The 17575-nt window shown below is 22.9% G+C and overlaps 2 protein-coding genes across 8 annotated transcripts; one reads left to right on the forward strand and one right to left on the reverse strand.

Annotated features, from left to right (window-relative positions):
• Positions 1 to 724: 724 nt before the first annotated feature.
• Positions 725 to 14198, reverse strand: LOC127289916 (monocarboxylate transporter 10). 5 transcript variants are annotated; one of them, XM_051318188.1, is made up of 10 exons: positions 13949 to 14196; positions 10168 to 10688; positions 7139 to 7290; positions 6706 to 6979; positions 6358 to 6502; positions 5974 to 6142; positions 5619 to 5865; positions 5177 to 5326; positions 4518 to 4568; positions 725 to 2385 (listed from the first exon to the last, which is right to left on the reverse strand). In XM_051318188.1, the coding sequence occupies exons 2-10, from the start codon at positions 10631 to 10633 to the stop codon at positions 2363 to 2365; spliced, it is 1677 nt and encodes a 558-aa protein (XP_051174145.1). In that variant the 5' UTR covers positions 10634 to 10688; positions 13949 to 14196; the 3' UTR covers positions 725 to 2362. The 5 variants fall into 5 exon arrangements, with proteins under 5 accessions (XP_051174145.1, XP_051174146.1, XP_051174142.1 ...); XM_051318189.1 differs by lacking the exon at positions 4518 to 4568; XM_051318185.1 differs by lacking the exon at positions 725 to 2385 and having other exon boundaries at positions 3396 to 4568; positions 13949 to 14198.
• A 265-nt stretch (positions 14199 to 14463) lies between these two features.
• LOC127289917 (DNA methyltransferase 1-associated protein 1) lies at positions 14464 to 16977 on the forward strand. Of its 3 annotated transcripts, XR_007844235.1 has the most exons (6): positions 14464 to 15242; positions 15377 to 15707; positions 15876 to 16032; positions 16166 to 16320; positions 16414 to 16595; positions 16761 to 16977. XR_007844235.1 is itself a non-coding variant. In XM_051318190.1 (5 exons), exons 1-5 carry the CDS (start codon positions 14689 to 14691, stop codon positions 16516 to 16518), a joined length of 1302 nt encoding a protein of 433 aa, XP_051174147.1. In that variant the 5' UTR covers positions 14464 to 14688; the 3' UTR covers positions 16519 to 16977. The 3 variants fall into 3 exon arrangements, 2 of the variants coding, with proteins under 2 accessions (XP_051174147.1, XP_051174148.1); XM_051318190.1 differs by having other exon boundaries at positions 16414 to 16977; XM_051318191.1 differs by having other exon boundaries at positions 15891 to 16032; positions 16414 to 16977.
• Positions 16978 to 17575: the final 598 nt, after the last annotated feature.

The following is a 17575-nucleotide window of genomic DNA, read 5'->3' on the forward strand; positions in this document are numbered from 1 at the left end:
CAAATTTATTTAATTCAAATAAAAATTATTTGGTTCAAGTAAATATTTATTTGATTATACTTAAGTAATCAAGTATTTGAATCAAATAAATTTTTTTTTCAGTATATGTATATTATAGTTTAACTATGACATTGTTTTACTTTAATTATATATAAAAACATTTGAAATTTCTATTATCCGAATTTTCGTTTATCCGAACCCGGTCCTGTCTAAGTTAGTTTGGATAATCGAGGTTGCACTGTATAATCAGTAATTTGGACAATATTATCTCGATTAGATATTCTTGATATTCTTTTTTTGTATAAAACAATCTAGATCATTTTATTTACATATACTATTGCAGAGAATATTATCTAAGTTGTCTTATTTAAATAATTTTATTTACATTAACAGTAATTTATATTTAATTAGATGAACTTTTTATGTGGTTTAATTTTGTAATTTATATTATTTTAACTAAATTATCATATTTAGATGACAAAAAAATATTTCTTAAACTATTAGACCGGGACTCGGTTGAAATGAATTAAATACAGATGCATTTGTTGCTAGTTTTTTTTTTTTTTTTTTTATTAAATTCCCTCTGACGTAATTTTTATTTGTTTTTTCTAATTTTCTATTGAATTTTCTCTCTCTGAGATTCTATAGACATTTATATTTGATTTAGTTTTTATATATTATACAAGAATAGTTTTAAAAACTGATTTACTATATATTGTGTATAACAATGAAATATTCAGTTTATAAATATTTCAACAATTTTTCAAAAATATAATCTTTTTAGTGTGTATAAATTTTTAAATTCTTAACAATTGTACACACATACATATACTGTGAAAAATGAGTGTTATAAAAATTTGTAGGAGTTAAAATTTAAAAAAAAAAAATTGTAATCTTTTACTTTTCTGGTTTTTTACTCCGACTGTTTTTATAACTCTTCAAATTTTTTACAGTGTACATTTTAAAAATTGTCATCTAAATTGACTAATTCGCAGTAAAATAGTTCACTTTAAAGTAGAAAGAAAATCTTTTTTTTTACATTAATCTCAAATTAAGTTTATCTTGAAAATAAGAATAAAATAAATTTAATCTAAAGCTTGTGTAAAAATAAGATATTTGTAAATCTAAATTTACGAAGCATGTGAAATTCAAAATTTATTCAGTTTTAATTTAGGAAAGCACTATCTTAAAATCAGCATCGGTTTTATTTTACCAAATAACTGTCTTAAATTGAAAATACAAAATCAGTAAAAGAAAACAACTCAGAAAATCAACAAGACTGTTTAAAAAAGCAACTTACAATTAGATTCATTTCTTTCCTAACAAAAAAAAAAAGATTTTCTTTTTGCTGTATTGTTCAGTTAACATATTTTTAAAATTCTTATCTAGTGGGAATTTTTTTTTTTTAATTTTCTATAATAGTTTTTTACACTCAAGAGAATTATTAAAGATTTCTAATTTTTCGTTGCTCAAGATTATAAATAAATGCAATATTCACATTGGCTTTTCGCAAGTCTGTTGTAACAATATAACGAACAAAGTTTATAATATCATGCAGTATTTAAATTCAAAAAGTATTTTATTATAATATTTTAAAAATGTAAAGTAGTGTCTCTTTTAATCTCTCTATATAAAAAGCATGATATCATTGTCATATGAAAATAATAATTAGTGTAATTATAAAAGTCTAATTTCTCATTTTATTTATATAGTCTATATTTAAAAAAAAAAAAAGAAAAGAAAAAAATTCGAGCCTCGTATGAAAATGCATTTAGTTTATTATAAATCATAATGAAAATTATATTTGACAATAAAATTATGTAACTACAATTTATTTATATTATATTAAAATGTGAGTTAAGTACTCGTGAAATTTTTTTCTATTTTTTTTCCTTTTCTTACAATTTTGATGAATTTATTATGGCTTATATTTTTGTATTCTTAACTCACTTATAGTGCAAGTTAAGTACTTGAAAAAAAATTTTCTAAACAAATAATTTCCACAGAACTATAACTGAAAAATTTCATTATGTTTTCTATTATGCTAATTGCTTGTCAATATTTTAATCTAATTATTTAACAGGTTTTAATGGATTTAGATTGTGAAATATTTTGAAGTAATTTACGAAAGGTCTATTATGTACTATTTCTATAATGATTTGTTTTAAAAATATTTTCTATTGATATTAAAAATATATGCGTATATAGATCTTCGTTTTTTATCACATACACTTAGTAAAATGTTGCATTTTTGTACTCACTTAGTAAAATACCATATATCTACATAATTAATGATGAGGGGATGAATTTTTTGTTTTGAGTTTTCTTTCAAGCTGTATTTGGCGAAGATTGGCTCGTTATTTTAAATTTCCTGAAGTTCCTTATCTGAAACAGTTAAAATACATTACAAATTTATATCGGTTTTTTTTTGTCTATTATTTACTTTTATTATCAACATTTTTTACAATTCTTTTATTACTATTTATTATTATCTTATACTATTCTTTATTGATATTTTTTTTTAATTTATTACTATCATATTTTGTTATTAATTATTATTCTTTTATTCTATAACGATGGAGTAATATTATTTTCCTTAATCAACTTGTCATTTTATGTATGTTGTTGTTCAATTAAAAAAAAAAACAAAATTATCTTTAGGGAAAAGGGGAAAGATCACAGTTTCATTTGAGTTTCAGTTCAGTATGCTATTTATTACATATACCATTCGTATACTTTCTCTTCACTCTTTGGTTATAAATTTATTTTTATAAAGAATTTTCAAAAAATTGAATTAAACTATTTAGTTATCAAGTTGAAATTTTTGTCAGTGTGAGTGAAAGAATTTGGAGTAATTCATTATTTTATAAGAGTACATAGATTTGAATTTATATTTAATAAATTAATAAGAAAGTGTATTTTTATACATAATAATAGTAAATAAATAAAATAAATATATTTTTTAAATTATTCACAATTTTTATATAGCTTTAATTAAAAATTGCTTCTATAAATTTTTTGTAAAGTACGATTGTGTTGATGAGGAAAAAAAAATTATCCATATTGATAAATTATTATAGTTTAGTCATTGCATTCATTATTTTTTGAATTATTATAAATTAAAATCAATTATTTTTTACTATTCATTCAGAATAAAGTTTAAATTAATGAAAAAGTACAAATAACACATTTAAAGAATTGTAAAAAATTTTTGTAAAAATATATATTTTTCTCAAAGAAAATTAGAAAAGTGATTTAAAATATAGTGTCAAATAAGGCAATTACAGAAAAAAAAACAAAAAAATAATTTTAAACGATTACTGGGGATAATTAAAAATATGAATGTACATATATAGCAGGACTTATTATTAGCAGATATAAAAAGGAAATATAAATATTTTTATGACATTTATTCACAAAATAACAAAGCAAAGCAAATCTACAGTTGCGCACAGCAGTTTTTAACATTTTTATAGTCAATTAATTAATAACGAACCTTATTGATTACCTTTCATATAATGTATTTCATATTTTGAATTGTATGCTTTTATAAAATTCAATTATCATGAAAAATGATAGGAATCAACAAATATTCCGCGTTCTTTCTCTCGAAAATCATTTCTATTCCCTATTAGCTTCATTTGTTGGATAAAATGCGAACAGTATATTTCAAATTTTTCATTTTATAATTGTATTTATTGCACGAGAAAGCAATGTAGTGTCAGATTTCGAAATTTTTCCATTATGATATTCAATAGCTCAAATAACATGAGAACCAAATTTGTCGGCATTGAATTAAAATTAAACAATAATATCATTTTACAATAAAAAAAAATATATATAAAAAAAGTTTTATAAATGGCCGGTACCTTTAGTCCAGTTATCTTTATATGAGTAATTTAAATATTTGTCATAATATTATATAACATTTCACTAAAAATTATTTGTTTATAATTAAATTAACATATTTTTAAATTATTTATAAAGATATAGTTTTAAATTAAACTAATAAAGATGAATAATTTAGTTCATTTTCCATTGTAAAATTCACATCAAAAGTTATTTAAAAGCGAATGTATAAATTCAACCAATCCGCGAATTCAATTGTAAAATTAGTTAAATTTATATAGGACTGTTTGATGAACAATACTAAAAATATAGAATTTCACTTGTTAACATTTTTTAACGAATGTTTCATTCGTTTTTGTATAAATTTTAATTATTTATACAAGAAAATAACAAAAAATAAAAAAATCAATCATTCATAGAAATGTATTGAAATTAATGTAATTAAAAATTATTTTAAATTTGAAATGAATATGTCAATCGTCTATAATCAGTAGATTTTCTATTCTCGTTAAAAATTAGTGGCACACTCTCAGAATAAATTTCACGATTAAAGCGTTTAGAATTATTTGCAGAATGCGAAAATAAATGATAATTTAAATTTCGAAAATGTTGATGAGACCAGAATGGTTCGATGTTTAAATTTTGTATTTCTTCATTTAGTAACGTACCTTTTTCCTCATTTGCAATTATTTCTACCTTCGTTGTTGACATTGTGCAACCTATGAAGAAAACATGAAAACACCCACTGAATAGTTAAAATTGCAATCTTATTAATAGCACTAAAGAAAAAATGGTGAAAATTATTTATGACAGAAAAACTTTTATTTTAGTGAGACCATAAACCAATTATTCAATAAATTGTATTTTTTTATATATATAACTAAAGATGAAAATGAATTTTTTATCAATGAATATGGTGAGTGTCTAATTCGCCTTTTCTCGTGTGCAGTACATGAAGAAAACATGCGAACTGAAAAAATAATTTTTATTATTTAAATAGAAAAATATTAGAAAGAAAAAACTATAAAATTTTAAAAACATAAAAATTAGTTTACAAACTAGTTAAACACACGGTTAAATTGTTTTCAAAGTAAAAAATAGTAAGAGAAAGTTTTCTAAAAAATATTTTTCAAAAACGAAATCGATCTATTTTTTTAAAAAAAAATTTAGAACGAAAAATATTTTTTAGCAAACGTGACCTCCTTTAAAAATTAGAGACAAAAATTAGCTGTCGTTTTTAGTTTAACACAATGTTAAAATATAACTATCTAAATTTCATTGCACCATATAGTGAAAGCATAATTTAAATAAGATTTATTTTACCAACCAGTTTGTCCATTTGGTTTGGTTAAAGACTCTCCAGCGGGATCTTTTATATTTTCATTTGCATCATTTTTCACGCATCTTGTTAAGAACATGGTTAGTGCTGCTACTATCGGTGGTATACCACTTATAATAAATGTCATACTGTAAGAACCTAAATAAATCAAAGTTCACTTAATATTAAAAATCAGTTAAAAAAGATTATTTATTAAAACGTCGAAGAATAACTATTTTAATTATAAATTATTTTATATATTTTTAATTTAATTAATTAGTTAAGATCAAATTAATTAATAAATTATAGTGGAATTTTTTTTCCCATAAAATGATATATTAATTAAAAGATTTATTATTTGAGTCATTAATTAATTAATTTCACATTAGTGATAGAAAGTTATAAGAAATTCAATTAAATCTGTTGCGTTATTTAATAATAATTTAATTACCTGTACGATCATAAAGACGTGCAGCAAATGCTGATCCAGCAATTACAGGTATTGCGCACATTCCCAATAGTAAACTGATTGCAGCCGTTGCATGCTCATGACCACAAAATTCGTAAGCAATTGAACCCAAAAGAGATATAAAACATCCGTCAAAAAATCCCATTCCAGAATAAATTATTAAAAGCATTGTGTAAGAAGTTGTAACTGATAAAAGCATCATTAGACCTCCCAAACAAGTAAAAGCAATCTATAGAGAAAAATCGATAAAAATCATTATTAATTAAAAAATTAAAATTACTTAATAGAAGTTTATAATTTTAAATAGTAAAATTAAAATAAATTAATTATTATTAACCTGTTGTAAAAATATTTTATTGATACGTGGTAAATCTGCGATGTAACCAAAAACTAAGCGCCCAATTCCCGACGTTATTCCAAGGCACGTGATTGGAAAATTTTTATCATAATCTTTACCAAAATTATCTTCTACAAATTTCCCTACGTGAATATATGGCACATGATAACTGAAATAATAAAAGTTAAAAAAAAAATTTAAGATTTTTAATCGATAATTACACAAGTTAATTACTATACAGTGATGAAATAATTATTGCCAAAAATTTCTTCAATTTTTATTAAAATTTTTAAGATGTTTTTGGCTAATTATTATTATTGTCATTTTTTTTTTGTAATTGTCTCATTAAATTATTGATGATTATTATCTAAAAACATAACTCACCCCAAAAGAGCAATGGTCATAGCGAATGCCCAGATAATATATTTTTTCTTTCTTAATACGGACGTATTGATTTTACTTTTAAGTTTTTCACAAAGTGTTGTATCGTGCGTAATTTTTGGTTTCTCTACAACTGGACACGTATTCACTATTGAAAAGAAAACGATTAAAATTATTACTTTAAAGATTCATATAAAAATTAACTAAATAAAATAAATTTATTATTAATATACAAATTAATAATCATCTCAGTATCTATTTGTTGAAAAAGGTCTGTGATAATATAAATTAAAATTTGTAATTTTTGAAATTTATCAACTTAATTATTGTTTAATGACTTTATTTACTCACGAGCAATTGGTTTAAATAAACAAGCGCAGGGCATTACACTGCAGGTAAGAGCACCCAAGCTTATCATAAGTGTTTTTAAACCATAATTCTCAATTATATAACCCATGAAATGTGGCATAATGGTTGTGAAAATGGAACTTCCTGCAGTAACAATTCCATTTACTAATCCTAAATGACGCTTAAAATAATGTCCTAAAATTATTAAACTGGGACCATAGGCAAGACTTGATCCTACTCCGAACATAACTCCATATGTCAAGTACAGATATTCAACCTGAAATTAAAAATATAACATTAGTATCATAATTAACTAATTATTTTAAATAAATAATAAATGTTAAAAATTTTTTAAAATTAAAATTAAATAATTATTCAATTCAACTAAATGTCTAGTGGATAAGAAAATTAAAAAATCTCATAAACTAATGAATACCGAGTCTAGCATAAAAGCTGATATAAGTACTCCCACAGAGGCAATAAGACCTCCTAAAAATGTTGTCACTGGGAGTCCAATTTTTTTTGTAAGAATTCCTGCCACAGGAGACATTCCAAATGTTGTGCCAAGTTGTAGAGAACCAACAATTGCTAAAAAAAAAAAAATTTTTAAATAAATGTCAATAACAATTTAAATTGGTTTTTTTTTTATTTGTACTTTAAAAATAGAAAAGAAAGAACAAATATAAATTCTTTTCTTTACGATAAAAGTTCTTATGTAATAGTTATTGTTCTAGTTATTAATCTTGTTATGAATTGTAAGAAAATCATTAGAAGAGTTACTTGACCCTTATTATGGTTAATGATCGTTTAATTGGTGGTTAATATATTCTGATTTAGCTCAGTAAGTAACATGGGGCGATCGCCTCATTCTAAACAACAATCTCATCTAATTGAACAGAGTTCAGAAAATTGATTGAATTAAAAATTAAGAAAGATATATTTATATTATAGAGTAATCCTTAAAAATTAAATTTTTGAAATTTGATCTCATTTTGTTACAAATTAAAAAAAAACATATTTTTTTAAAAAAATTAATGTTTAATTAATTAATTTTTTGTATTGGAATACTCTGCTTTTCTTTAGAAATGTTCAATAAGAATGATATTCAATTAATTATTATACAATTTTTTATAGCACTCCCTAGAAATCACATTTTCGTATGTGAATTCTCATGGGGATCTTATAAAAAATATTAAACATAAAAGAACCCCATTTTTGTATAATATGGGTCAAGAAGGGTCCATAATTAGGATTAAGTAACTCTTCTAATGATTTTCTTACAATGCATAACAAATACGAAACCCCATTTTTGTATTTATGAGGTTCCTTGAGATTCCTATAAAAAAAAACTTTATAAATAATTAATTAGATTAATTAATTAATTGAAAAATATTGACTTTTATTTATTTTTTTTTAGATAAAAACGTGTTTAAATGCATTTAAGATTTCTTAATTTACTATCAAATCAAATGCGCCAAGTGACGTGAATCGCTTTGATATTACCACGTGTGTAATAAAATTTTTCAAACATTTTCGTGCTCTTAAATAATAAATATCATTTTATGTCATTAACTTACGTTTTAGTAGATATGAAATTTTTACATTTTTGCATAATAAAAAAGTAATATTAGAATTTTTAATAAATTGGGACATTTATAATAAACTTTTTTTACACAGTGAAATAAATAAATATAATTAAAAACATATGGAAATTAATATAAATATAATTAAGAAATTGACGACTTTTAATAATAGTCTTCATATAATTCTTTTCAATTTCTGTCGTATCTTAATTAAAGAGAAATCAAATAATTAAGGTTAATTGAACTTAATTGGCCCTTTGATATGACCACTTTGAGAGGTAGATATTAATTTAACTATAATACAAATAAATTCTAAAGACATTAACGTAACATATTGTATCTTTGAAATTTCAACAGAGATATGATATAAAGAGACTTTTATATTCTACATTGTCGGTATATCAAAGAAAAAAAATTCTAAATTCATTATATTTTATGTTTAATATGTCAATATGATGTAATAGATTTTATAACTAATTATCAAATTATCAGTTTAAAAACAAATAAATGATCTTAAACATGTAATTGATTATCAAACGAAGATTATTTCCACTTTAAAGACCGTTTTATATATATTAAAATTTTTTTCATTTCTGAAGACGTTAATAGGTTTCAAAAAATTAGCTTAATACCTACATATTTTTAAAAGTTTAAGAAAATTGAATATTGAATTGAATAAAATTATTACAATAAAAATTATTAAAAAAAATTATATATATATATAAATTAAATTACTTAAACTTCCGTTAGTGAAACAATCCGTAAAAAAGAATCTAAAGCACGATTTGCTAGCACATGTATAAGATTTCCTATCTTTCTGCTAACTTTTATCGTGAAGAAATGAATATAATGTTACTTCTTCAATCTAACTTTCATTTACTTTTAAGAAAAAGAATTTTATTTTTTAAAAACGTTAAACTTAAATTAAAAAACAATTTTTCCTAAAAATATTTTTTCTAATTGTGTTTTTAATCAAGTTTAATTTCTAAATTCTTATGTTCTGAAAAATATATTAATTTCATAATTTTTATTTTATAATAAAAAAAATTTCTAAAACATAATTATTTCCATAAAATAACTGTTTATATAGCATTGTCAAAACGTTTAGTTAAAAAAAAAACTTTTCATCAAACACATATTTGCGAAATTTAGAATATTTTGATAAATAGAAAATTAATATAATTGATTGTAAGATGAAAGTAATAAATTGTAATTCATCGGTATTATTCTACAGTTAGTTTCTTATCATTTATCAACTGACAATTTTCTTTTAGCATAGATACAATACAACAGTTCAATGACCTGTTTGTTGTTGTAATTTCATTTCCTTCATTTACCTATATTTACAATAATTTCAAAATTCTATTTATTTTAGATTTTAATAGTACTTGAAACAATCTTCATTTTTAGATTATCATTAATCATAAAATTTTTTAATCTTATCATTATTAAATAATCTAATCATATATTTATATAAATTTTTTTCAAAACTTTATTCATTTTTTAAAGTCTTGATATTTATTAATTAACTTAATGAGTGAGATACTGAGACGTATAGATTAATAAATAATAAGGTGAAATTGTAACCTTTACTTAATTCCAATTAGCGATTTATTTTTTGCATCCTGATCTAGATTTTATAATTATCCCTCAATCTATCTGTCAAGTAGGCCATCGATAAAATCAATCATTCTAATTAAATTCTAATTCATTAGTTTCAAAAACATTAAGATATTAATGTGATAGAATTTTTAATATTAATTTTTTGTTATTTTATAATAAAGAATATTAACTAATATTAAATTTTTTTAAGTACAAAATTTAATGTTTTCATTAAATTTTAATTAAAAAAAAAAAAAAAAAAAAAAAAAAAAATACTTACCGGCTTTTTCTGCGGTATCACTAAGGCCTGCAATTTTCAGTCTTTCCTTTAAATTTCCATAAATTGGAGAATAACTATTAATAACACTGAAGAGTATTCCATTGATGACAAAACTTCCAATCATAATTGCCCATGCTCTTATTCCACCATCGGGTGGTTCATTAATATGCCCATTAATTGGATTCATTTCAGGATCATTTAGACTAAATTTTTTCTCATCAATCTCTTTTTTAAAACCATTCATCTTTTGCATATTGATATTATTTTCTTCGGACAAAATTATGGAATTTTTTTTATTAACTTCAGATAAAAGATAATTTTTTTCAATGAAATTACTGCGGTTTTCATTATGTAAATTGGCCTCGTGTTGTTGATGCTCATAAGAATTATATTTTACATTTGAACTTGTATTACTCAAGTCAGTGTTTGAGTTTTGTTTTTCCGTAGTATTCTCGGAAAGAACCATTTTAAAAAAAATGATTTTCTTAATATGTTGCTTTAAGTTTCACCTTTAATCGATTCTGAAAAAAAAGAAACATAATTTTTTAAATTGATTAGAAATTAAATAAATATTAAAGATCTGATTTCATCTTGCATGTGGAAAACAAATTTTTCTTTTAAATTGTAGATTGAAACCGCAAAATATACACTTTGAACGTATCAAATTAATGGGATGTCGGTTGACATGATCTAATTATTCAATAAAAATTAATTTAATCGATATTGTTTGATTATTCTAATAATGCATACGTTTTGTCTGATAATCTTAATTTTTTTATTATAACTAATATTAATTAACTGATTATTATTAATTATTACATCTATTAACCTATTTAACTGATTTTTATTAAATTTATTTTGTTTAAATATTTAAATTCAAATTATTATTTAATATATTATTATATTTTTTTTTATAAAAAGAGAATATTAAATTAATTTTTTAAATACTTTATTTATTTTTCTAATCAATTTATCGATTTTATGATTTAATAGAAATTAAAATTTACAAATTATTTTTATGTGAAAAAAATTTTTAAGAGAATTTAAATATTATTTATTTATTTAAAAACTTGGTTTTTTATTTTTCAATTTTGCTTATGTCGAGGTTTATTCGAAAGACTTTATTATAATTGTGGATAAATATTGCGACACGAGTATATATGTAAAACACGTGCAGTTTTTATTTGTTAACTGAGATGTGAACAATGGTGATACTAAATTTTTGAAGATTTCTATCAAGTTTTTCAAATTTCAACTATTTATAAATGGAAAAATTATGAAATTTACTGTTAATGTATATTTAATTAATGAATTTTTAGAAAATCTATTATTAAAAACGTGTTCCACTTTATGACTAATAATATGTACATATTTTTGAATGAAATATAATTAAATTTAGATAACAAACAAATAAAAATATGATAACGTAAAATAAGAAAATATTTTTAAAGATTGTTTTTTTCTTTTTAAATTAAAAAATAAAAAAAAATTATTAAAATTTTTATTATCATTTTATTTTTTTTTTTTGTTAAAAATTTTAATTTTTTTATATATATATGGTATAATTTTTTTTATAATTGACATACAATGTCTAAAGATATTTATTTTTACTTGAACTATTTTTATCACGGGAAATAATGCTTGAAAACTTTTACTATTTTCCTCTTAGTATTATATTACAATTAATTTATAATTAATACAGCATTTTTGCTCCATTTTTTGCATCTCATTTAATGTAATTTTTTTTTTTTTTTTTTTGAAAAAAAGAGTGAGTAACATTTTGAAAACTCGAAAAGTAGAAAAATAATCCTACCGATAGTTATTGATTTCTTCCACGTTGTGTTTCTCTTTAAAACCTGTTTCTCAAGATCAATAACCGGATCAATGGATATTTTGTGAATTCAGCTATTCAAAAACTTTTCAAGTGAACAAAAATTCACTTAAATCTTAATGAATTTTCTCATTAAGTGAGATAATTAGAGATGAGAAATGTTCCAACGAGAAAAGTAACGGTGCTATACCGTCCAATTAAAGAATGTAGCACTTGGTACATGGGTGTCCGAAGTTAATAACTAGATAATGGTTCTTCTTGGAAGAACAGAAACGAACATACACTGAATTAAACTACGAGGAACTATAACAAGACCGAGACTGTTGAAGAAACTGTCTTCAACTGTCTCTATATAAATGCGAGCCAACTGATACGCGTCGTAGTCACTGAACTAATACCGGCTGTTATATTATGTCCCCACATTTACAATATGACGAACTCAACCTACTCGTCGTTTTGATAGTTACTAACCATGATCGTTACCTATTGTTTTATAGACTCCTAGTACACTCTTTACATCTTTAATAATATTTATGATCAATTTTTAAACTTTACAATATTCTTCAAATTCGTTAAATATCTTTTAATAAAACGGGGTCAGTTTTTCTTTAATTAAAATATTTTTTTAATTAAATTATTTAAAAATTAAAATAATTAAAATTTGATTAAAAAATTTATACAGTCTTTGTTAATAATAATAATTAATATTAATTAATTATTAAAGATTAATAATAATTATTATCTTACTCAAACAGAAAATAATAGTGGTTTTGCTAATTTATTTTTTCACCTAAAATTTTTTTCTAATTTGGAGAAATATTTAGAAAATATTTTATTTATTTTATTTTAGAAAATTAATTAATTTCCACCTGTTAATTAAATTTATTTATTACTTAAATTTCATTAATTTAAAAATAAATTATTATACAGTGATAATTTGAACATTTTTATGTTTAAATTTCTTATTTGAATCGTACTAAAATTTCGATTATGATTTCATATCACTTTATGGTTATTTTTTATTGGATGAGTAATTGAAAACACTCAAAAGGTCAGGATAATTTTGTCTCATTTTCACTGCTTACAAAGTGTCATGCGTAGTTATAAAAAAAATAATTTTCATTTGATTAAAATATATCGTAAGGATAATTGTGAATATATGATATTTTTTTAAATGATCATAATCAAATAACTATTGATGAAAAATTGAATAAAAGGGATTTAAAGTAGATGCAAATTTTTTTATTAAAATAAGACGCAAAATCATCGTTACTTAATAGTATCAATCCCTTAATAAAAGTAAATTGTCCAACTGTTAGCTACGCCTCCTCTGTATTATGTACATTGGACCATTGCATTAACCTTTATGATATATAAAAGATATATATTGACTTTTGTAATAATTCTTATCAGCAGTCTTAGTTAAATAAATTCGTAAATAATCCCATGAACATTTATGTTATTAATTTTATAGGATAAAATCATTATGATTAAAAATAGACTTTTAGGATGATCTATTTTATCTTATTGTTATATATTCTAATGCAATTTTTTTTTACATATTTATATTTCATTTTATATTATTAATTAATCATTATACAAAAATAAGATAAATCAATTAACTTGCAATATAAATTAGTATTAAAAATTTATTATTTCAAATCGTTTTTTAAAATTTGTTTTTAATTTCAAATAAAATTACATCATTATTTACTAATTATAATGAAACCTCACTTTTGTAAAATTATAAAAGTCAAGAATGATGTAACATTTAAAAATGTTATGGGCACGTTATATGAGGTATTAAAGTATAATAAAATTTTCATTTAAAAATGAAAAAAAAACAAGTTTAAAAATCTATAAAAAATTTAATGCTGAATAATGCAAATGTTTTCTATAGATAAAAATGTATTATATTTATTTATATTTAAAAATAAAATTAATTATTACCGATATAGGTATTTTTAAGGTTAGGTATCTCTGCAATGTAGTTTTTGTTGAGTTTCCAATATCCATTATGATAAATATTTATTGCTACGCTCACCCCTTTTTTTCTTTTAAAAGTTACCAAAACTCCATCTTTGAAAAGATGAAATTAATAATCAAAAAACCAAATAAAATTATACGAAAAAACCGTAAAAACTCAAAAATAAACCATTCAGATACAGATTCAATAATTGATTAATGTATCCACCCTTCGCTAGGAACAGCACTATCGCTACTAATAATTTACTTGCGCCTGCGTTTATTTATAGATTTAAACAAATCTTCAGAAATTATTAATTTTTATATGGAAAATAAATATTAACACACATCTTTAAATATATAAATGAAAAATTATGAATTATACTTTGGTCATTTGTATTTTTTTTACTTTGATCCATTTCAAATAATGGCGCCAAAAATGTGCGAAAAGTAGGCAGCCAATCGGAAGTTTTATATGACACATGCGCATTAGCCACAGTTGTCAGTTTAATTTTGACGAGAAAGAAGAAGTATTTGTTAATAATATTTTTTCTCAAGATTAATAATATTTATCAATATTTGTGTTAATAAGTTAATAAAATTATTGAATAATTGTTAACCTATAACAATGAATTAAAAGTTTGTGATTTAGTGATTTATTTGGTGATCTTTTACGAAAAGTTGAGAAGATTGGAACACTTTATAGGTTAGGTGTCGTTTGTAAAATGGCAGATGTACGTGATATTTTGGATCTTGAAACACCATCGACAGAATTAACGAAAGAAACAATTTTCGGAGAAAATAAAAAGGTGAGAAAAAGATATGATTACCGAGTACCTAAACGACCAGAGGGTATGCATAGGGAGGTTTTTGCATTGCTTTGCAAAGACAACAACGATGTGCCACCATTGTATCCAACAGACACGAGCAAAGGATATAAACAGGTAAAAGCACAATTGGGAATGAGAAAAGTGAGACCATGGAAGTGGACTCCATTTACAAATCCTGCTCGTACTGATGGAGCTATTTTTCATCATTGGCGGCGAGTAGCTGACGTAGGAAATGAATATCCTTTCGCAAAATTTAACAAAAAAGTTCCCGTTCCAACTTATACGAACGCGGAATATTTACAACATTTAGTGGTAAACAATTGGTCTCGTGCCGAGACAGATCATTTATTTGACTTGTGTCGAAGATTCGATCTCCGATTTATTGTTATTCATGATCGATGGGATAGAACTAAATTTCCTGTTAGAAGTGTAGAAGAATTAAAAGAACGGTAAGTAAATATTAATAAAAACTTTTTTCTCCTTTAACTCTTTATTTTTTTTTGTTAATTTTTTTATTATTTTAAATGAAACTTATCATTATTATGTGTAATTTTTTTGAAATTGAATTTTATACTTTTTACAGATATTATCAAGTTTGTGGTTCGATAACAAAATCGAAATCCCATACGGAAAAAATTTATTCATTTGATGCAGAACATGAAAAACATAGGAAGGAACAATTAAAAAAATTGTTTGAACGTACACCGGAACAAGTTGAAGAGGAGCAAACTCTACTTGCGGAATTACGTAAAATTGAGCAAAGAAAAAAGGAAAGAGATCGTAAGACACAGGATTTACAAAAATTAATAACCGCCGCTGATCATCAATCAGATCCAAGAAAAAGTGAACGAAAATCATCAAAGAAAAATAGTAGTTCATCAAGAAATCGACCTAGTAAAGCTGATTCTTCTCATGTATGTAAAATTATCATTATCATTTATTTCCAATCATCGAACTTACACAAAAACTCGAATTTTGACTATTATTTAAATTTTGAATAATTATTTTTTCTTTTAAAATCTTTTTAACACCATACGTACACAAATCATTAACCTTCGAGTTCTGATGGTCTGTTACAAAAGACCATTAATTTTCAGGCTGTTGAATCGGCTGGAATCAAGTTTCCTGATTTTAAAAATAGTGGAGTTTCTCTACGTTCACAGAGAATTAAATTGCCCAGCAGTTTAGGTCAAAAGAAAATGAAGGGCATTGAACAAATGTTAACTGAATTACAGCTTGGTATGAAGATATATAATTAATTTATTAATATTTCTTTTAAAATGAAAATAATTTATTTTTATGAGTTTTTAGACATGACTTAATAATTGTAAATTAAATCTCTAATATTAATTTTTGAATATTTTTATTCTAGAATTAAATCCACCGCCAACTGAACAAATTTGTCAACAATTCAATGAACTTCGTAGTGATATGGTACTTCATTATGAACTACGAGGAGCATTGACAACATGCGATTATGAATTACAGTCTTTGAGGCATCAATATGAAGCTCTCGTACCTGGAAAGGTATGTTTTTTTTTATATATTGTCTAGGAAAATATTTTTTGATATTTTTAATTTAATTATTTAAATAAATCGCCACACATTTTATTGTTTCAGACACTAACAATTCCGGCGGCTCTTTTGCCAAAAGCAGAACCGGAAGTTAAATCGGATATTATAGACGTTGTAGGTTCTCCAAGTATGCCAAGTGTTGGACATTAATTTAAATTTCTAATGTCAAGACGTAAAAGTGAAAATAATTCATTGAAAAAAATTTATTTAACGAAAAATTATTTTCATCATTTAAAAAGTTATGAAAGTTGAAATGAATGAAATTAAAAAAATATATATATTTCTTAAAGTTTAAAACTTTATTGTATAAAATGTTTTAAGTATCAAAAGAACATTTATTTATAAATTAAATTATATTTTGAGCAGAAGTTCAAATCAAGAAAAAATTTCATTCATTTAAACTTTCAGAAGTATTTCGTCGTTGTATATATTATTGTCTGCTTTGTTAATTTTAAGCAGAAAGAAAACAATTTTTTTTTACAATAGTTGACTTTCGATTTTTAAGTTTAGTTATTGTAAACTGTGATTATAATATGAAGGCTCATGTGGAGGCTTTATCTATCACTTTTGTAAAAAATAAAAATTCTGTTTTTAAGGAAAATACGAAAATTTTCTCAATGTTACTAAAAAAAAAACAAAGACAATTTTTGAAATGAATTTAAAATTTTTAAATTGATTTTTTGTTTTAAAGTTGAAATTATTAATTAATATAGGAAGAAATGATTTCATGTAACGCGATTATACTATATACAATTCTCTGTCTAAACGTTATTCAAACGGATTGTTCAAGGTGAAGAGGATTTTCGCGTTACTTTCAATGCTTTCTACTATCGATTGCATCTCTTAGCATGATTATTAAGTGCAATAGCAATGTAATTTCAAGGCAATAGCGACACTGCCATTACCTTCATTCAATAAGAATGATAACAAAGTTAAGAACGAGACTGCGTACTTACGTAAAATATAAACTCGCTGTAATGTAAATCAATTTTAGAAAATGTATTTTTATTTTTAATTTAAAAAATTTTTAAAAATTTTTTTAAATGTTTTTATTTTGAAAAGGTATTTTAATATTTTTTTCACAATTTTCAATTTTAAAAAATGTTTTTAATTTATAATATTACATTTACTGTCCGATCGAAACTCGATTTCAGGGTCAAAAATGAATTTTGGCATTGACAAATTTATTATACTCTCATTGGTATTA

The sequence above is a fragment of the Leptopilina boulardi genome, unplaced genomic scaffold, assembly GCF_019393585.1.
Source record: "Leptopilina boulardi isolate dan_hultmark-lab unplaced genomic scaffold, ZJU_Lbou_2.1 LbouV2_51, whole genome shotgun sequence".
In the NCBI taxonomy this organism is placed as follows: Eukaryota; Metazoa; Arthropoda; class Insecta; order Hymenoptera; family Figitidae; genus Leptopilina; species Leptopilina boulardi.